Genomic DNA, 21,418 nt, shown 5'->3' on the forward strand with positions numbered 1-21,418 from the left:
AGTGGAGAAATGGTCTTGAAAGTTGTCCTCTGACCTACACACACACACACACACACACACCATGTGCACATAACAAACAGTTGCCGGGCGGTGGTGGCATATGCCTTTAATCCCAGCACTCGGGAGGCAGAGGCAGGCGGATCTCTGTGAGTTTGAGGCCAGCCTGGTCTACAAGAGCTAGTTCCAGGACAGGAACCAAAAGCTACAGAGAAACCCTGTCTCGAAAATCAAAAAAAAAAAAAAAAAAAAAAAAAAAAAAAAAAAAAAGAAGAAGAAGAAGAAAAAAACAAACAGTTGTCAAAAAATACAAGGGGGCTAGAGAGGTGGCTCAATGGTTAAGAGCATTGACAGCTCTTCCAAAGGTCCTGAGTTCAGTTCCCAGCAACCATGTGGTGACTTACAACCATCTATAATGGGATCTGATGTTCTTTTTTGACATGTAGGTGTACATGCATGTACATGCAGATAGAGCGCCATATACATAAAACAAATAAATCTTTTTTTTTGGTATTTTTTTTAATATTTATTTATTATGTATACAATATTCTGTTTGCGTGTATGTCTCCAGGCCAGAAGAGGGCACCAGACCTCATTACAGATGGTTGTGAGCCATCATGTGGTTGCTGGGAATTGAACTCAGGACCTTTGGAAGAACAGGCAATGCTCTTAACCACTGAGCCATCTCTCCAGCCCTTTTTTTGGTATTTTTGAGATAGGGTTTCTCTGTAGCTTTGGAGCCTATCCTGGAACTAGCTCTTGTAGACCAGGCTAGCCTTGAACTCACAGAGATCCACCTGCCTCTGCCTCCCCAGTGCTAGGACTAAAGGTGGTGTGTGCCACCAACGCCTGACATAAATAAATCTTTAAAAAAAACAAAACAAAACAAAACCAAGAACCTCCGGCCCATTTTTGCTTATCCAGAGGTTCCATGGTCACCATTCCTTATAACTCCATCAGGAGACCTGGAGGGATGGCTCAGCAGTTAAAGGCTAGGCTCACAACCAAAACTATAGCTCCATCAGGAAGTACCCATGTAGTCCTGACAGTCTATTCTGCCCCAGCCTACCTGGTGGCTCATAGGGACTGAATGAGGTAATAAACCAAAAGGCATGTTGGAAACACCACTGCCCTGCAGAGAGCTTTACAATAGCACAACTAAGACCTCAAAGGCCCTTTGACAAGGACGATTGATTACTAATAAATAGCCTTATTACTCGGGATTACTGAAATTTAACACCTCGACAGCACAATACCCTGTAACAAGGTCCTGCCCTGGCCTGGCACTCAAGGAATGGCATGGTAGGTAGGGCTAGGCTGTACAAATCTAGTCACCAGTAGGTGTCAGGACACATCCACCAGCCTCTGTTTAGGTTTGTCAAGGAATGGCAGCCTTCTCACCTCTTTTCCCTCAAACTTTCTTTCTTTCTTTCTTTCTTTTTTTTTTTTTTTTTTTTGGTTTTTCGAGACAGGGTTTCTCTGTGGCTTTGGAGCCTGTCCTGGAACTAGCTCTTGTAGACCAGGCTGGTATCGAACTCACAGAGATCCGCCTGCCTCTGCCTCCCGAGTGCTGGGATTAAAGGCGTGCGCCACCACCGCCCGGCTCTCCCTCAAACTTTCTTTGTGGTGGTGAGGATTCCATACCTGCTAGGACAGCACTCTGTCACTGAGCCACACCCCAGCCCCTCACTAGGGGATTCTAGGCAGGTGCTCTACCACTGAGCCACACCCCAACCCCTCACTGAGGGATTCTAGGCAGGGGCTCTACCACTGAGCCACACCCCAGCCCCTCACTGGAGGGATTCCAGGCAGGGGCTCTACCACTGAGCCACACCCCAGCCCCTCACTGGGGGATTCTAGGCAGGGGCTCTACCACTGAGCCACACCCCAACCCCTCACTGAAGGATTCTAGGCAGGGGCTCTACCACTGAGCCAGCCCTCTTTAGGCTTTTTATTTTGAAACAGGGTCTCACTAAATTATTACAAATGAGCAGCCTGAGGAAGAAGGAGGGGTGGAAAGCTAGGAGAAGGAAGACTGTAAGGGAGGGAGAGGAGGCTATAGCATTTAGGATCTTGGTACAAAATAAACCAAAATAAGATTTACTTGTTATTTAAGGTATACTATAATTTATTGTTAATTATTACTATTAATTAATTGTAGCTAATTTACTGTAAGAAGAAAGAGACAAGAGACTGGAGGCATGTGAATAAGTTCAGAGGATGTTTTTGCTTTAAATTTTTATTACATTTATTTACATATGAGGGAGTCACACATTGCCATGGTCCTTATGTGGAGATCAGATGACAATTTATAGGAGTCGGTTAACTCCTTTCATCATGTGGGTCCCAGGGTTTGAACTCAGATCCTTAGGTTTGTCAGTAAGCATCTTTACCTGCTGGGCCAGATTGCCAGTCCCCAGAGGCTGGTTTTTTTTTTGTTTGTTTGTTTTTGTTTTTAAGGCACTTTTGCGCCGGTCTCGCCTACCCCTGTAAAGGGAGGAAGTCATAGCCCTGCCCCTGGTTAGCCTGTCCTCTTTTGTCACAGCTTCAAGGTGAGTTAGCCTTCGAAAAGCATCAGAGCCTCTGGGCGGCTGAGTGCCAAAGCCGGAGCACCAGCACTTGCTGACCTTTGACCTGTGTGCATCTCCTGTAACTGCTGTAACAAAGCTGACCACAAGCTCAGTAATTAAAACATCAGAATCCTGGGGCCAGCATCATGGATCAATGGTTCCCGTGCTTGCCACCAAGCCCAACAACCCGAGGACCTGAGTTTGCTGCTCGGGACTCACATGGTGGGACAAGAACTCATTCCTGCAAGTTGTCCTATGATCTACACACACACACACACACACACACACACCCCCCAAATAAATGTAATTTAAAAACAGAAACAGAATCCTGTCTTCTCACAGCCATGGAGTCCAGAAGCTGGAAAATTTATGTTACTAGGTCACAATCTAAGGTGAAGACAAGGGTTAAGGTCATGCCTCAGTGGATTAAGAGTGTATGTTCCAACCAGCACTCGGGAGGCAGAGGCAGACGGATCTCTGTGAGTTCAAAGCCAACCTGGTTTACAAAGTGAGTACTAGAACAGCCAGGGCTACACTGAGAAACCATCTCAAGACAAAAACAAAAATAAATAAATAAATAAATAATAGAAGCCAGTAACACCAGAAGCCCACACTCAGATAAAAAGCGTCTGTTGGGACTCCTTGATCTGCCAACCAGTTCCACGCTTGATGGTTCACAGACTTTTTGACTATTTTTGAGGCAGCATCTTTTTAATTGTAGGTCCTGGCTGTGTAGCCCAGGCTACTCAGGAAACCCCATCCCCCACCTCAGTGCTGGGATTGCCACCACGCCTAGCTCCTGCACACAGTTCTCCAGTTCTTATCAATGAAGTCCCACTTTCATTGATAAGAACTCAAATTGCAAAGGGAGGGAGCTGCTAGCCCGCCCAGCAGACTTCTTCCTGTAGGTACTGAGAGGCGCGGGGTCTACTTCCTGGTAGTGGGTGGGACCTATCCCTTCTTCCTTTGAAAGTCTTTATCAAGCTCATCCTCAGCCTGAGCTTTGTGGGACCCTGTCTCGAAAAAGAAAGTCTGTGAAGCCTACTGCAAGCCTTGAGTCCCACTAGGGAGGTAGAGGAAAGCAGATATCTGTGGGTGTGGGGCCAGCCTGGTTTATATAGAGAATTCCAAGTCAGCTATAGGGCTACGCAGTGAGACCATCTTAAACAAAACCAGGGTCCAGAGAGATGGCTCTGAGGCTAAGAGCATTGGCTACCCTTGGAGAGAACGTAGGTTCAGTGCCCAGAACCCACACTGTGGTTCACAACCATCTGCAGCTCCAATTCGAGGGAATCCAGTGCCCTCTTCTGACCCCTTACAGGCCCTGAGTGTCATGCACAAGGTACACAGACATACATGCTGGCAACACACACACATCAAATAACTTAAAAGGGAGGGGGCACAGGCTTAGTAAGGAGCTTGCCACATAAGCAAGAGCCCTTGAATTTAGATCCCCAGAACCTATGTGAAAAGCTAGGCACACTGTCTGTCATCCCAGTGTGGCGAAGGGAAAACTGGTGTATCCCTGGACCTCACTGTCCAATCACCAGCCCAGCCAAATCAGTGAGAGACCCTGTCTCAAAAGATGCGGTGGAGGCCTGGCAAAGGTGCTTGCTGCCGAGCCCCATCACCCAGTTGTTATTCAGGACCCTGCTAGACGGAAGGAGAGAACGGACTCTTGAAAGTTGCCCACTGACTGCCACATTGGCGCAGTGTGACACCTGAGTGTGCTTATGCACAAAGGGATCGCTGAAGACCTGTGCCCTCCAGCCTCCATTCCGCCTCCCTCCTCCTGTGCACTGCACACATACAAAATGCAAAGCTTTGCAAAGCTGTGTGCTCCAACTGGAGGGCATCTCTGGGAGCCCTTTGCGGCTTGGGGGCTACTGTCTGCATTGAGGTTTATTACTAGGGGCCAATTCACTCTCTTCTGGGCCTCAGTTTCCTGCCTGTGTAAGGAAGAGTTGGCCTAGTGGACTGTCAGATCTCTGGCGTCTTAACTACACCACGAACCAGATTGCCTCTGATTTAGGAGGAGGAAGACTTCTGTCTCCTGGGAAACCTTACACCAAAGGAGCCTCTACTTGGAGTCCTGCTCTAGACACCAGCTGTGTCTCCCAAAGCAGAGAGCCAGCCAAGGGATTCTCCAAGGATAGGAAGTTGGCGGGGAAGCAGGGTTGGGCTGTGAAGGTAGGGGTTCTGAGAGGGCGTAGACACTCAATTTAGAAGCCAGGCAGCCAGTCTCTCCTCAGAAAGGGACAGGCTTGCTGCTACTTGGGAGCGAGGGCCTGCCCCTTGAAGGCTGGAGAGGAAGGATACCTAGCACCGTCATTTCCATTCGCCCATTTGTTTGGAGCCCCCAGCCTCGCATGGGAGGCCCCCGGGGATTAGCCTCAGGAGGCCAACTACAGCCTCTCAATTACCTCTTTGTCCACGGGGGGGAAAGCCAAGTGGAGGAGGGACAAGGGGCTGGACCCCTGCCCTCGCTGGAATGTGCACATTCGTGGTTGAGGGGGTATCTCTCCCGCCCCTTCTGCCACCTCCCCCGCGCACTTCCTGAGTTCCACGGAGCCCTCCACGGAAACACACGCGGCGTACATACACATACATTCACACATGCTTGCATGCATGCAAGGGCGCGCGCGCGAGAGCGCACAACACACACACACACTTACTTCCTGGTGGCCCCCAGCTCCTGGCTCGTCAGTGATCCCATCCCATTCGCCTGGGCAGCTGCCGAAAACAGACCTTTTGTTATTCAAATCACACCCTCTTCACTGTGCTCCGAGGGACCTCAGGGTCCCGGAATCCATCGCGCGGTGTCCTCACTTCTTGAGGCGGATCTTGGGGTTCCCCGGGCCCCTCCCCTCAAGAGCACGTTCTCCAGCTACGCCGAAGAACCGCGCCTCCCCCGCTGGCGCCCTTCCCCTCCTGTCCCCTCCTCTTCCATCCCCTACCCTCCCCGCCCCGCCCCCGCCGTCCTCGGTCCAGCAGCGGTGCCGCCGGCCACCACCAGGGCCCCCGCTGGCCGCCGTTGCCAGCAAGCAGCATGGCACCCCCGGGGCTGCAGTAGCCGCCACCAGTCTTCAGTGTGGGGTACCCGGGATCTCCCTGGGTGTGGGGAGGACACCCTACCGCTTCGGTCATGGATGTGAACAAGATGGTAAGTGAGAGCTCCGAGGCTCTGTCCTCGAGCCCCCCGCCCCCACCCGCCTCGCATCCCATCTCCCCCTCCCCCTAGTCTGCAGCGTGATCCATTGAAAGTTTTCTGGATTGTTGATTCTCCTGCCTGTTGGCCCCGCTCCGCAGAGCGCTGGGAGAAAGGGAGAACCCGGCCAAGGATCTGGAGGCGGCTGGCCCGCAGGGCTGGGGCTCCCGGTTTCCCGCCTCTCCAGCTGCCAGGGCTGCCCTGGGCCGGGCTCCCTTTCCTAAATTAGTCAACCTGCGAGGCGGAGGAGTGAGGGCAGCACTGCAGGAAGGGGGCTTCTGCTATCCCTTCGGAGCCCCCTGCTCGCGCAGGGCTGGGGGGCTGGGAGGTACAGGTGTCCCCGGGAGGGCGAATGAGGAGAAATCCTGGCTTTGGCCAAAGTGAGGGGGCGAGAACGAGACCCCCACCCCCACCCCGCGAGCGCGCGCGCCCTCGGAGGGGCTATGTTATAGACTGGTCACTTGTAAGCCTCAGCTTCGGTGAGCCTGGGAGCAGCGACCCCTTTCTTGGCCCGTTAAAATATCTAATCTCTTTTGGTTCCTTTAGAATGGAGGGGTCTGTTCCCTGCCTCAGAGCAGCCCCGCCCCCATTCCAAATACTGCAGGAGAGGCCAAAATTGTTGCTCATTAATTGAGACCAACAGTGACTCTCAGCGGATATCAGGATGTCATTTGGAGGCTCCTGGAGGGATGGAGGTGGTATCTCAGGAGGGCATTGCAGGTTTTTCCAGGGAAACCAGTGCCACTCTGGGTGCCTTTACACCTGGGTTCCCCATCTTTGCCTCAGATTGGAGAGGCGCGCTCCCCTAAAGGGTGGGCTATGACTTTAAGAGTCCCAGGGAGGCAGGGGAAAGCAGATAGACTCGGAGTCTGACTGTGTGTGTGTGTGTGTGTGTGTGTGTGTGGCTGTAGGCGACTCGGGGACCTGTGGCATATAGAGAAGGCTTGAGGTCAATTTTCTGCGGAGGGTGCGTTTTCAGGGCGCAAACCTACCCTAGAGAAGGCAAGTCCATGGTCCCTGCAAAACCTCAGGCCCTAGTTCTTGGTTCTGGACCAAAGCGTTGAGACAGGTGTGAATTTTCTTCCCCTGGCAGGAACCTTTTCCAAGAGGCTAAGCCTCAGCACCTGTGGTAAGGGCTGGAGTGGGGGTCCCCAGAGCTCTTGTCTTTCTGTGGTGGGATGGTACCAAACGACTAGACCCTGCCCCCCATCCCGTGTTTGTACTCTAGACAACTTGAAATCCTCAAAAAAAAAAAAAAAAAAAAAAAAAAAACCCTCCTGAGGGTTGGAGAGATAACACCATCCCTAAAGAGCAAGTACGAGAACCAGAAATTGAGTCCCAGGGCCCTGTGGAAACAGACCCAGGTGCACACACTTGCAATCCCAGCTCTGGGAAGGTGGAGATAGGAGGATATCTCCCATGCTCACTGGCCCACCCATTCCAGCTTCATTTGCAAGTTAAGTCTTATGGGTAGCACCTGAGCAGGCAGGAACACCTGAGATTTATATCTGCCCCCCCCCATGTACATGTGCTCACTTGAACCTGCACGCACACATACATGCACAAAAAGAAGGGGGGGGGAGAGCTGATGAGATGGCTCAAAAAGCACTTGCCATGTAAATCTGATAACCTGAGTTCAAGTCCCATGACCCCTGTAAAGGTGGAAGAGAAAACCAACTCCATTAAGTTGTCCTCTGACCTCTACACACCATTCACATATCACACACTAATAATAATAATAATAATAATAATAATAATAGCAACTTATATGAAGATGGCTCAGTGGATAGAGGCACTTGCTGCTGAGCCTGGTGGCTTGAGTTTGATCCCTGAAACCTACATGGTGGAAGGGGAAACCCAACTTCATCAAGTTGTTCTCTTTACAGCATGGGGGGAAACTTGACCAGCTGGTCTTTTCTGAAGTTGTCATAGCTAGCAACATTAAAGGCTCCCCTGTCTGAACCATAGTTTAGGGTCCCATGGCTGCTACTCCAGATGGCCCTTGAGCTTCCATCTGCTTTCGTTCAAGTTCCTTCCAACTTGCCAAGGTCAGGGACTTCTACCTTTAAAGTCTTTAAAAATTTTTTTAGCTGGGTGGTGGTGGTGCACACCTTTAATCTCAGTACTCAGGAGGCAGAGGCAGGCTGATTTCTTAGTGTAGGCTAGTCTAGCCTACACAGCTAGTCCAGGACAGCCAGGGCTACAAAAGAAAACAACCTCCCGTTTATGTGTGTGTGTGTGTGTCTGTGTGTCTGTGTGTGTACACATGCATGTATATACTATAGAGCATGTTGGGCAGTTGGAGGACAATTTATAGGAGTTGGTTCTCACCTTCTATCATGTAGGTTCCAGGGCTAGACCTCAGGTCTTTAGGCTTGGCAGCAGGCACCTGTATCCAATGAGCCATCTTGCTACCTGGCCTATCCCTGACTTTAGGCACGTTACTTCTGGTACTTTCTGATACTTCTACTTCTTTCTATCCCTCCTGAATTCCATGGTATTTCCTATCATTGATGTACCAAGTGCTTGGATGAAGGGCACAAAGAAATAAATCCCCAAGGCCTCCTGCTCCCTGGGACAAACGGGCCAGACAGCAGGCAGCTGTCTGTAGAGGCTCTGAGCAGGTTTAAAGAGCCAAGGAACTCAAAAGTAGAGTTCAGATGCTGTCTGAGAAACAGACATGGGGGGAAAGTTGGGTGGAGTGGAGAACAGTTGTTACCCAAGCACTGGGAAGGTGGGGACAAGCAGATCACTGGGGCTTCCTGGCCAGCCTAGCTGAATCAGGGAGCTCCGGACCAGCAAGAGATCCTGTCTCAAGAACGAGTCAGGCTGGGCAGTGGTGGCGCACGCCTTTAGTGCCAGTACTCAGAAGGCAGAGGCAGGCGGATCTCTGTGAGTTTGAGGCCAGCCTGGTCTACAAGAGCTAGTTCCAGGACAGCCAGGGCTGTTACACAGAGAAACCCTGTCTTGGAAAGAAAAAAAGTTGGAAGCTTGGGTAACAGTTCAGTGTGTAAAGCACTAAACTAGCTGGACTCAGGCTTCGATCCCCAGCACTCACGTAAAAGCTATGACCCTTGTGCTCAAGGCGGATAGATTCTAGGAGTTTGCTGGCAGCCAGTCTACTCAATCAATGAGAGATCATGTTTCAAAATATAATGTAGAGCTGTGTGTGGTGGTGCACGCCTTTAATCCCAGCCCTGGGGAGGCAGAGGCAGGTGGAGCTCGGTGAGTTCGAGACCAACCAGGGCTACATCGTGAGAGCTTGCTTAAGAAACAAAAAGTGGGGCTGGAGAGATGGCTCAGAGGTTAAGAGCATTGCCTGCTCTTCCAAAGGTCCTGAGTTCAAATCCCAGCAACCACATGGTGGCTCACAACCATCTGTAATGGCATACACACAAACAGAATATTGTTTTTTTTTTTTTTTAAATATTATTTATTATGGATACAATATTCTGTTTACATATATGCCTGCAGGCTAGAAGAGGACACCAGACCTCATTACAGATGGTTGTGAGCCACCATGTGGTTGCTGGGAATCGAACTCGGGTCCTTTAGAAGAGCACGCAATCCTCTTAACCGCTGAGCCACCTCTCCAGCCCCCCAAACAGAATATTGTATACATAATAAATAAATATTTTAAAAAAAAGTGGAAAAGTGATTGAGGAGGATGTCCTGATGTCAATCTCTGACCTCTGCAGTGGCTATATGGGTGAGCCACATATACAAGTGCACACGTGTGTACAACATACACACACCCATACACAAGCAGACTGGATGGCTCCTGAGGACCAGCATCCAAGGTGGCTTTCACACACACACACACTATACATGCACATGTACCCAATAGTAAGATAATATGACCTGGCTGGTTCTGGAGGGCTGGGTGGAGTTGGTTCTGCTTGAACAGCGAAGGGCATTGCTCGTTGGCAGAGGAATGGGCACAGCCCATTGGGTGAGGCTGGGCACAGAGATTGGAGATCAGGAAATAGCTGGCTGGTTAGTTGTGGCTGGTCCAGGAAGGCCTTAAATGCCAACCCCAGCGCTTAGCCTGTAGGGACTGGCGAAGCTCTTGGGATTTGTGAGCACAGAGGCTGCACATTGATGGCTTCTCTCCCCTTTTAGCTTGGAGTCTAAACAAAAGTGATATTTGATTCTCATTAATCATTGAGTAGCCCAGCGCCCAACCCAGAAGCCATTGTCCCCGGTTCTTTGTGAAGAACACAGACCCTGGGCTGTGTTGCCGAGAGAACCTTCCCAGCCCTGGCCCTCCACGCCTGTTTCCCATTCCCGCGGGAGGTCCGGGTTGCTTTCTGCTCTGACCCTTCCTCTCCGGCCATGTTTGATTTGAAGCCTCACTCTGGTAGCCTAGAGCTTCAGAGTTGACCCCAAGCCCGCATTAATCCAGCCACCTCGCTATAGAGTGAGTTCTAGGATATCCAGAGCTACATAGCAAGACCCTGTCTCAAACAAAACAAATAAGAAAAACAAAAATAAAATAAACAGCTAGCTGCCATTGGAAATTGATCTATTGATTTCCGTTTTGAAATGCTAGGGATGGAACCCAGAATCTTGCAAATGTTAAACAAATGTAGCATGGGGCCATGTTCCACAACTCTCACTGGGGGATTCTAGGCAAGAGTTCTACCACTGACAATGTCCTCAGCCCCTCACTGGGGGATTCTAGGCTTGCGTTCTGCCACTGAGTCAGGTCCCTAGCACCTCACTGGGGGATTCAGGTGCTCTACTGCTGAGCTACATTCATATTCTCTCTCTCTCTCTCTCTCTCTCTCTCTCTCTCTCTCTCTCTCTCTAATTCAGATCAATTATCACCTTATAATTGAGACTAACTTGGAGCTCCCAGTTTTCCTTCCTTGGCCTCCCAAGTGCTGGGATTACACGCAGGTGCCACCATGCCCAGCTACACCTGTAGGAGAAACATTTTACATAATGGTTATTGTGACAATAACCTCCCTGGATGTTAAGGTGACTGATTCTTCCCGTAACCCTTTAGTTCCTTGATTGGCCTGCAGAGCAGAGCCTCACCTGGGTTTCAGCGGACAGCTCTGGGAACAATTTTCCCAGCTCTCGTTATTTCTGAACAAGGCTACAAATGACTGGGGGCAGTAGATTCACCAGCTGATGCCACTGGTGAATATTTGATGGCATCCGGTGTCTGCCCAAGGGGGAGCCATCGGACGCTGAACTTGGGGGTGAAGTACAGATGCCGTTCAGGGGTGCATAGTGCCGCCTGTCTTGATCACGCCCAGAGCAAGCTTCTGGCGTTTGGGGAGCAGGCAACAGTATCTGTTCTGGCAGGAGCATGGATGTGTAGAACAGTTTGTGTTTGCACAGTGCCCAACAAGGCATGAAGCATTTTCATACCTGCCTTCCCCTCTCTTTCCTTGTACCTCTGCTTCTCTCCCCCACATCTCTCTTCTTTAGACAGAGCCTCACTCACAGAGATCCACCTACCTCTGCCTCCTAAGTGCAGGGATTAAAGACGTGCGCCACCATAGTAGGCACACACTTTAAAAACAAAACAAAACCCAACAAATAAACCTTATTTATTCTTATTGTGATGTTTGTGTGGAGGGTGCTCTTGCCTAGGTGTGCATGTGGGGGTCAGAGGGCAGCTCTGTGGAGTTGGCTCTCTCCCCTTCCACCTTTCTCGTAGGTTCTAGGGATCAATCAACTCAAGTCAGCTGGCCCTTATATGTTAGTTTGAATATTTGTTCTTGAGAAAGGGTCTATTGGGCAACCTCAGGCTGGCCTCCAGCTTACTGTGTAGCCAAGGATGACTGTGAACTCTTGATCTCCTACCTGGACTTCTCCAGTGCTGGGGCCTTCCCTGCTGTTGTTCTAGAACCTTCCACCAGGGCTGATGAGTGCACCACTGGAGTCTGTAAAGCCATTGAGAGGACTGCCTGGCACAAAGCAGGTACTTGGTCGGAAGTCAGTGCGTGCTTGCCAGGTGGTAGTGGCTCACGCCTTTAATCCCAGCACTTGGGAGGCAGAGGCAGGTAGGTCTCTGAGTTCGAGGCCAGCCTGGTCTAAAAAAACTAGTTCCAGGACAGACACCAAAGCTACAGAGAAACCCTATCTCGAAAAACCAAAACAAACAAACAAAAAAGTAAGCGCGTGCTGTAGAATATCCAGCCAAGCTGATGTGACGACATCTTTCTACCCTGAGTCGTCTGTGAACGCGTCCCGCCATTGCTGTGAGATCTTCACATAGATCAAAGACATCATATCCATTTACTGCTTCTCAAGACACGGTTTCACTGGATAGCTCAGGCTAGCATCAAACTGGAGCTCCTCCTGCCTTGGCCTGAGTACTGGATCACGGGTCTGTGCCATCATGCATGGCTAAAATTCATTTCTTTATATTTTAAGGACTCAGGCCATAATCGTATGTGTGACTGTGATTGTGCATTCAGGCCACAATGGTGTGCGTGTGTGTGTGTTTGTGTGTCTTTATGCGTGTGCATTCCACTGTGGAGCAGAGAGAGACCTCAGATGTCATCGATTGCTCTGTTGCTTTCCGGTGTGTTACTTAAGACAGGGTCTCTCACAGAATCTGGAGCTCACCTGATCCAGCCAGCAAGCCCCAACAATCCTCCTGCCTCTGTAACCCGTCCTCTTTTCCCATCCCCACCCCTGCCCTGGAGTCGCAGATGAGCGCACAGCTGCACCTGCCTTTCTCTTTTGCTATTTAGGGGCCGGAGAACTCGGGTCCTTGTGCTTACACAGCAGGCGGTCTTAGCCACTGAGCTGTCTTCCCAGTGCCTGGTTTCAGCTTCTCAGAATTCTTTTAACTGGGGGCTGGAGAGATGGTGGCTCAACAGCAAACAGCAATTAGCACTGGCTGTTCTTGCTCTTTCAGAGGACCCAGGTTTGATTCCCAGCACCCACATGGTAGCTCACAACCGTCTGTAACTTCAGTTCCCTGGGATTCAGTGTCCTTGTCTGGCCTCACATATATATATATACATGCTAGCACACACACATATATACATAGGAAGTAAAATAAATACATCTTTTAAAGGGAGTGGGAGGCAGGTATAGTAGTGAGAGCCTGTCTCAAAAAGAAAAAAAAATTCTTTTCATTGGGCTAGGGAGATGGCTCAGCGGGCAAGACATTTGTCATCAAGCCTGACCACATGAGTTTCATTCTGGGAGCCCACATGGTGGAAGGAGAGAACTGACTTCCTTAAGTTGTCCTCTGGCCTCCATAGGTATATTTTTGGCATATGCACACATACAAACTAAAGGAAGAATTATTTTATTCATCTCTCTTGAGCTGGGTAGCGATTTTTGGCATATGCACACATACAAACTAAAGGAAGAATTATTTTATTCATCTCTCTTGAGCTGGGTAGCGAAGGCACAGGATTAGTCTCCTGTGCTTTGCCCTGTAACCTGATAACTTCAGTTTTGTAATTAGTCCGTTCCCGCTGCCATGACTAAACGCTCAAGATGGGTTGCTTTGTAAGTCATAGAACTTTATCTCTCAAGCCAGCTGGTGGTGGCGCACACCTTTAATCCCAGTACTCAGGAGGCAGAGGCAGGTGGGTCTCTTAAGTTCGAGCCTCGCCTGGTCTACAGAGTAAGTTCTGGGATAGCCAGGGCTACACAGAGAAACCCCGTGTCGAACTCCACCCCACCCCTACCTCCGCAGAAAAAAGTTTATCTTCCACGGTTCCGGAGGCTAGTTAAGTCCAGTTTCACAGAGGCAGCGTAGAGGGCATCTAGCAGGGGCCTGTTCTATATATGGTTTTTCCTCGTGGCGTCCTCAACACTGGAAAGAAGTGTCTGAAGGGATAGAAGGACCAGGCTGTCCTCTTAGCCTCTTTCATGAGGGCAGAGCTCGCATGACTTCATTACTTTCTGGAAGATCTTAACTCTTATTCCCACCACGTAGTGAGCTCAAGGCTAGCCTGGGCTACATGAGATGATGTAAAGAAAGTAAAGATTTGCAAAAAGTTAAGGAGAGCTGGGTATACACGGCTCAGTGCCAATACTGAAAAAGAAATAGTGTCACAGGCTGGGGACCAAACCTTCAGTGAGGGCCTGTGAGGGGCTCTTACCCAAGCCGTAGCATGGGCCACTGTTGGAGAGTGCTTCACTTTTGAAAATTATGCCTTTATTTATGCTGTACACATGTATGTGGGTGTGCCCAGAGGTCGGAGCAGGACAGCTTGGAGAAGTTGGTTCTCTCCTTCCATCGTGTAGGTCCCAGGGATCAAACTCGGCGGCAAGCCTCTTCCCCGTTGAGCCCTGGTTCTGAGCTGGACGCGTAGCTCAGGCGGTAGATGTGCTTGGTCAGCACGCATGAGTCTCCAGCACAGCATCAACTGGGCAGTGCTGGTGCACACCTGTATCCGGCACTCGCTTGGAGGGTGTTCGGTGAGTCCAAGGCCAGCCTGAGCTGTGTGAGAACATCTGTTAGAAATGGAGGTGGGGGATCTGTCTGATGGTGTTGGCACCCTGAACTGATAACCAGCAGACCCCCAGGCCTGGAGGTCCAGGTGGGCGTTGCCCTGTCCAGGGGCACTTTGGAAAGTTTCTGCCTGCCTCACCCCTACGCTTTCCCAGGCTCTTCCTCTCACCTCCCTTAGGGAAGAGTTCCCCTTGGTCCCGGAGACACAGAAGTGAGAGTTCTTGGTGGCTTTGCTTTCTGAGGAAGTCAAGCCTCAACCTTGCAGCTGATAATGAGATGTACCTCCAAATTTAGCAATCCCCCCCCCCCCAGAAAATTGTAGAACATCCTTCCCAGCTTACACTAACTCTGTGGTCAGAACAGGGAGCACCCCCCCGCCCAGCCATGACTTGGTGTGACATTTCATGGCTGCTGAGGAGAACCATGCCCTTTTCTACTGGTTCACTTTTTCTCTTCTGTGTACACAAGCATGTATGGTGTGCGCGCGTGCGTGCGTGCGTGCGTGTGTGTGTGTGTGTGTGTACGGCCTCAGGTGCCATTCCTCAGGCACTGTCTACCCTGCTTCTTTGAGATGTGGTATTTCACTAGGTTTGAGCTCTCCAATTAGTCTACGCTACCTGGCCAGGGAGCCCCAGGGATCCGCCTCCACCGCGTCCTCCGTGCTAGGATTACAAATGTACAGATGCCAGCCACACTCCGTTTCACAACACTCTCTTTCTTTTTAATGGTTTCTGAGGATCAAACTTGGGTCCTCATGCTGCACCAACTAAACTATCTTCCCAGCTTTTTTTTTTCTATTTTTTCTATTACCCCTATACTCATCCCTCCCTCCCTCCCTCCTTCCCTCCCTCTCTCTTTCTCTCTCTCTCAGTTTTTTGAAACAGGGTTTCTCTGTGTAACAGCCCTAGCTGTCCTGTAACTAGCTCTTAGAGACCAGGCTGGCCTCGAACTCACAGAGATCCCGCCTGCCTCTGCCTTCCCAGTGCTGGGATTAAAGGCATGCACCACCACCCCATCTCTTGAGATAGGCCTTGAACTCACTGGATAGCTGAGGGTAGCCTTGAATTCCCGGTCCGTCTGCCCCCTCTGCCGCAGCTACTTCCCAAGGACTGGGATGACAGGCATGTGTGCTAGTACACCCAGTTATACTTTTAGTTTCAGTGAAGCTTGCGTTTCTGTTGCCTTGTTATGCTGGTCCCCAAACTGGGGGCTTGGCATCAGGCTTTCTGTTGCCTGGTTATGTTGGTCCCCTGGGGGCTTGGCATCAGGCAGTATGTTCTCATCTGTGGAAATGACTGCACTGTCCTTCCCAGGTATACTAGTATCTTCTAGGTTATAGTCCATCATAGAGGGAAGCTAAGACCGGAACTTGGAGGCAGGAACTGAAGCAGAGGCCACGGAGGATCACTGCTTACTGCCTTGTTCTCATGGATTTTTTTCTTCCTTCCTTCCTTCCTTCCTTCCTTCCTTCTTTCCTTCCTTCTTCCTTCCTTCCATGCTTACTGCCTTGTTCTCATGGATTTTTTTCTTCCTTCCTTCCTTCTTCCTTTTTCCTTCTTCCTTCCTTCCTCCCTTCCTTCCTTCCTTCTCTCTTCTAATTTAATGTCATCTGTGTGGGTCTTTTGCCTGCATTCATGTATTTGTCCCACATGTCCGCCTGCTGCCCAGAGGGGGCCAAAAGAGCACTGGATCCCCAGGAACCTGAGTTACAGACAGTTGTAAATCATTATATGGGTACTGGAATTTGAACTCAGGTCGGCTGGAGAAATCAACCAGTGCTGTTCCCCACTGAGCCATCTCTCCAGCCCCATCTCCTCTCCAGTTTGCTTCCTTATAAACCCAGGCCCACCTGCCTAGGGGTGACACTACCAGTAGTGGGTTGGGCCCTCCCACCAACCCCTCCCACATCCATCATCCATCCAGAAAATGCCCACAGACATGCCCATAGGCCAGTCTGCTGGAGGCAATTTCTTAACTGAGGTTCCTCTTTCCAGAATAATTCTGGTTGTGTTAAACAGACAGAGCCAAGTAGCCCACCAGGCCAGGAAGAACATAACTACAATGGATGGATCTGGCACTCCATAGAGATCTGGGTTCAAATTCTGAGTCTTCTGTTTACAGGCTGGGTCATCAAGGGAGGTATATTGATTACCTTTTCTCATTGCTGTGACAAAAGACCTGACAAAGGAACTTAGAAACAGGTGGTTTATTGGACCTTTCAGTCCATCATGGCGGGGAAGTTATAATTGCGTGATCATGAGTTGGCTGGTCACACTGCATCCTTGATCAGGAGGTGGAGAGAGATGAACGCTGGTGCTCAGTCCACTTTCTCCTTTATGCAGTTGGGAGCAGCCCATGGGATGCATCCAGGGAGGCTCTTACCTTCCCACCTCAGTTAACCCAATCTAGATATCCCTCACAGACATGCCCAGAGGTGTGTGTCCTAGCGACTGAAAATCCAGTCAAGTTGACAGTGACAATCAATCCTCATGCCGGGCATGTTGACCAGCCAGATAGGTTACTGAACCATTCTGAGCCTCGGTTTCCCCATCTGTCCAGCAGAGTTAGACCCAGTGTTGCTATAAAAGAGAAACAAACTAATGTATAAGCTTGAATCTTGAACCCAGGATTTATTACAGGCTAGAAAGAGTTAAGAGAGGTGTGTTTGTGTGTGTGTGTGTATGTGTGCACGCGCACATACACATACATGCCGGGAGCTAAACCCAGGACCTCACACATACAAGTCACACATGCTAGGCAAGTCAGCTCCACCACAGGCCAGCCCCCCACTATGGGATCATCTCTGCCTGTCTCCCCAAAAGCAAGCACAGTCAGCTCTGTTTTACTTTAATGGTTTCTTGTTAATCACAGTCAGTTTCTCAGCCCCAGATGACCAGAACCTCCGATTCTTCATTCAGAATATCGGACCGTCGTAGTAGAGCCTTTAAGAGGCTCCAGAAGGTCCCTCTGAACCTTCACAGGCTAGGCCTCCATCGTTTGCGCTGCTCTCAGTAGTATCTTCTGAGTTCCCACGACAGCTCTTTATGCTCTGAACAGTCAACAGCTTTTCTAGGCCAAAGTTTCAAAGTCCTTCTCCCACCCTTCCAAACACAGTCAGGTCTGTCATAGCAATACCCCATTCCTGGTACCAAATTCTACCTTAGTTAGGGCTTCTCCTGCTGGGACCAAAAGCAGCTATTTTTTTAAATTGATTTTTATTGAGCTCTACATTTTTCTCTGCTCCCCTCCCTGCCTCTCTCCCTCCCCCAAGGTCCCCATGCTCCCAAATTACTCAGGAGATCTTGTCTTTTTATACTTTCTACTTCCCATGTAGATTAGATATATGTAAGTCTCTCTTAGTGTCCCCATTGTTGTCTTAAGTTCTCAAGGGATTGTGGTTTGTAGGCTGACTTTCTTTGCTTTATGTCTAAAAACCATTTATGAGTGAGTACATGTGATAATTGTCTTTCTGGGTCTGGGTTACCTTACTCAAAATGATGTTTTCTAGCTCCATTCATTTTCCTGCAAAGTTCAAGTTGCCATTATTTTTTTCTGCTGTGTAGTACTCCATTGTGTAAATGTACCACATTTTCCTTATCCATTCTTCGATCAAGGGGCATTTAGGTTGTTTCCAGGTTCTGGCTATGATAAACAATGCTGCTATGAACATAGTTGAGCACATGTCTTTGTGGCATGATTGAGCATCCTTTGGATATACACCCAAAAGTGGTATAACTGGGTCTTGAGGAAGGTTGTTTCCTAATTTTCTGAGAAATCACCACATTGACATCCAAAGGGGCTGTACCAGCTTGCAATCCTACCAGCAATGCAGAAGTGTTCCCTTTTCCCCAAAACCTCTCCAGCATAAGTTGTCATCAGTGTTTTTGATCTTGGCCATTCTTACAGGTATAAGATGGAATCTCAGAGTTGTTTTGATTTGTATTTCTCTGATGACTAAGGATGTTGAACATTTCCTTAAGTGCCTTTGAGCCATTTTAGATTCCTCTGTTGAGAGTTCTCTGTTTAGGTCTGTACTTCATTTTTTGATTGAATTATGTGATCTTTTGGTGTCCAATTTCTTGAGTTCTTTGTATATTTTGGAGATCAGACCTCTGTCTGATGTGGGGTTAGTGAAGATCTTTTCCCATTCTGTAGGCTGTTTTGTTGACCGTGTCCTTTGCTTTACAGAAGCTTTTCAGTTTCAGGAGGTCCTATTTATTAATTGTTTCTCTCAGTGTCTGTGCTGCTGGGGTTCTATTTAGGAAGTGGTTCCCTGTGCCAATGTATTCAAGTGTACTTCCCACTTTCTCTTCTATAAGGTTCAATGTGGCTGGCTTTATGTTGAGGTCTTTGATCCATTTGGACTTGACAAAAGCTACTTGGGGAGGGAAATAGTTCTTACATCTCTCAGGCCACACTCTGTCACTGCTGGAACCGAAGCAGAATTCATGGAGGGACACTGCTCACTGGCTTGATCAGCCTGAGCTCTTCAGAACCTCAGGACCACCTGTTTCGGGCATGGCACCACTCAAGATGTGCTGGGCCCTCCCATATGATCACTAATGAAGAAAATGTCTCAGCCAGGCGGTGGTGACGCACGCCTTTAATCCCAGCACTTGGGAGGCAGAGGCAGGTGGATGTCTGTGAGTTTGAGACCAGCCTGATCTACAAGAGCTAGTTCCAGGACAGGCTCCAAAGCTACAGAGAAACCCTGTCTCGAAAAACCAAAATAAGAAAAAAAGAAAAGAAAATGTCTCACAGGCTTGCATAGGCCAATCTTATAGAGACATTTTCTCAACTGTGGGTCTTTCCTCTCAGATGACTCTTAGTTTGTGTCAAGTTGACCCAAAGCAAACAAACAAACAAAATCCAGCCTGGACACTAAGTCAGGTGCCCTCACTGAGCCACACCCCTCACCCCTAACTGGGGGATTCTAGGAATGTGCTTTCCCTCCTGCTGGTCCCCAGCCCGCTGGGACTCTTCTAATTCCATATGTGGCACCCACTTGGTCATTTCCCCAGGTGTAATATTGGAACCCTGGGCTAGGAATGTAGGTCAGTCAGTAGAATGCTTGCCTAGTTTGCTCATTTATAGTATTGTGTGGCTCTCTGATAGCTTGCTTTGATTTAACATACCTGAAAACAAGCTCCCGTGGCCTCGAACTTTTCCCATCATTCCACCTCGTGTGTTTGTTTTTGAGGGTGGGCATCGCTATGCCGCACACATACATGCACACTACACCACGCGCACACACACACAAAACATTCCAGTGGCATTCGCACAATCCCTGGGTTCAGTCTCTAGCACTGAAAAGAAAAAGTAAATGAAGAAATGAACTGTGAGCCCTAGTGCAAGCTTGTCACTTCTGCTGCCACCCTCATCTTGTCCCTGTAATCTAGTCTCAGCATAGCCTTTGCCTTTAATCCCAGCACTCAGGAGGCAGAGGCAGGGGGATCTCTGAGTTGGAGGCCAGCCTGATTTACAGAGTGAGTTCTAAAACGACCAGAGCTACATAATGAGACCTGTCTTAAAAAAAATAAAAAATGCTGCCAGGATCAGGGATGTGGCTCGGTTAGAGTGTTTGCCTAGCATAGGCAAAGCTCTGGATTCGTTCCTAGCACTGCATAAAGCCAGGTATAGTGATGCCTGCCGGTAACACCAGTCCTCTGGAGGTGGAAGCTGGAGGCTCAGGAATTCAAGGTCATCCTGATCTACTGAACTGCGTCCTGAATTCAAGGCCAGCCTGGGCTAAGTGAGGTCACATCTTAAACAAAACAAATTTAAAGGAAAGCAAGTCCCAATTGTGTTACCCGTGCTTAAAAACATGGTGACACATGCCTGGCATTCCAATAGTCAGGAGACTGAAGCAGGAGGAACCATTCTTATTTTAGGGCTAGCCTGGGCTACATAGTAAGTTCAAGCCAGAGTGTTCTGTTTCATGATTGTACCTCAAAAAAAGCAAAATTCAGCACATGCTAAAGAATTGTGTGGGGTGACAGAGGCAGGTTGGGTCTCTGAGTTCAAGGCCAGCCTAGCCTACACCCAGTTCTGGGACAGCCGAGGCTACAGAGAGTGGCCCTTAAGGACTTGACTAAGGTTGGGGTTAATCTTAGTGTTGGGTGAGGGTGGGGCTGAGTAGCTTCAGGAAGGCAGGTGACTGTCGGCTGGGCCGGCTCTATAGTTAGAGGCTCCAGGGGAGAGGAGCTCTTTTTCTGAGCTTTATGTAACAGATGTGGTTTTGTGTAAATCACACTTCTGTAAATGCAGCCCTATTTTAAATGTACTAACGGGGATTGCTATTTCAAGGCCTGTGATGCCAGTCTCTTTGGTAAAGTGCATAATTAATCTCTTAATTTGCGCTCAGTGTCAATTCCTGTTTTCTATGAAGAAAAGTTGCGCTGATTAAAAAAAAAATTCAAGATATGCTCGTTGGTGTGTCGGTGTAGGGGGAATCTCTGTTCTCCACGTGGTTACTGTCTTTATGTTTCTCTCTCTTTGCCCAAACTCTTCCTTCTTGCTTCCTGTCATTCTTTTGCCGAGTTCTTTCCTCGTGTATGGAACGTTCTCCTGTGGATCCAGTGTGGTGATACATGCCTGTAACCCCAACTAGTCTAGGGGTCTGAGGCAGGAGAATCAAGAATTCCAGAATAGTCCGGTAGTGGTGGTGCATGCCTTTAATCCCAGCACTTGGGAGGCAGAGGCAGGAGGATCTCTCTGAGTTCGAGGCCAGCCTGATCTACAGAGAAAGTTCCAGGACAGTCAGGACTGTTATATAGAGAAACTTTGGCAGGGGTGGGAGGAGAGTTCCAGATCGTGGGGCTAGGGGTGTGGTTCAGTTGATAGAGCGCTTGCCCCGCATGCATAGCTCTTGGCTTGATCTGAAGAGTGCGTTAAACCAAGCATGGTGGCACGTTTATAATCCCAGTACTCGGGAGGTGGATACATTTGGAGGATCAAAAAAAAGTTCACGGTCCTTCTTGGTGATTATAGGCTAGCCTGGACTACATAGCAAGACTCTGTGTCAAGACAAGAAGATAAAAGTAAAAGAATGTATGACGTGTACAGTGTTCCCTCCTTGGACCAGATGAGGGAGGAGGGGAGCAGAGTTAAGTTCCAGGGGATATTGAGAGCTGACTCTATGGGGCAGAGGTAGAGTTCAGGTCCTACAGTGATACGGTCGTGAGGTAAGGGTGCCTCTTAGGG

The 21,418-nt window shown here is 49.2% G+C and overlaps 1 protein-coding gene across 2 annotated transcripts in view; it reads left to right on the forward strand.

Annotated features, from left to right (window-relative positions):
• Positions 1-21,418, forward strand: part of Hip1 (huntingtin interacting protein 1) — a 125,395-nt gene that overhangs the window by 46,228 nt on the left and 57,749 nt on the right. Inside the window, exon 1 of one of the 2 annotated variants that reach the window (XM_041648291.1) lies at positions 5,586-5,730. The exons of the other annotated variant lie outside the window; for it this stretch is intronic. Within the exon in view, the coding sequence (XP_041504225.1) occupies positions 5,713-5,730 (18 nt within the window). The 5' untranslated portion in view covers positions 5,586-5,712. Of the gene's footprint in view, positions 1-5,585; positions 5,731-21,418 lie in introns of those variants that run through there. 2 annotated transcript variants of the gene reach the window in all.

This window comes from Microtus oregoni, unplaced genomic scaffold, assembly GCF_018167655.1.
Source record: "Microtus oregoni isolate MIOR12 unplaced genomic scaffold, Mior012 000003F_ref0000135, whole genome shotgun sequence".
NCBI lineage: Eukaryota > Metazoa > Chordata > Mammalia > Rodentia > Cricetidae > Microtus > Microtus oregoni.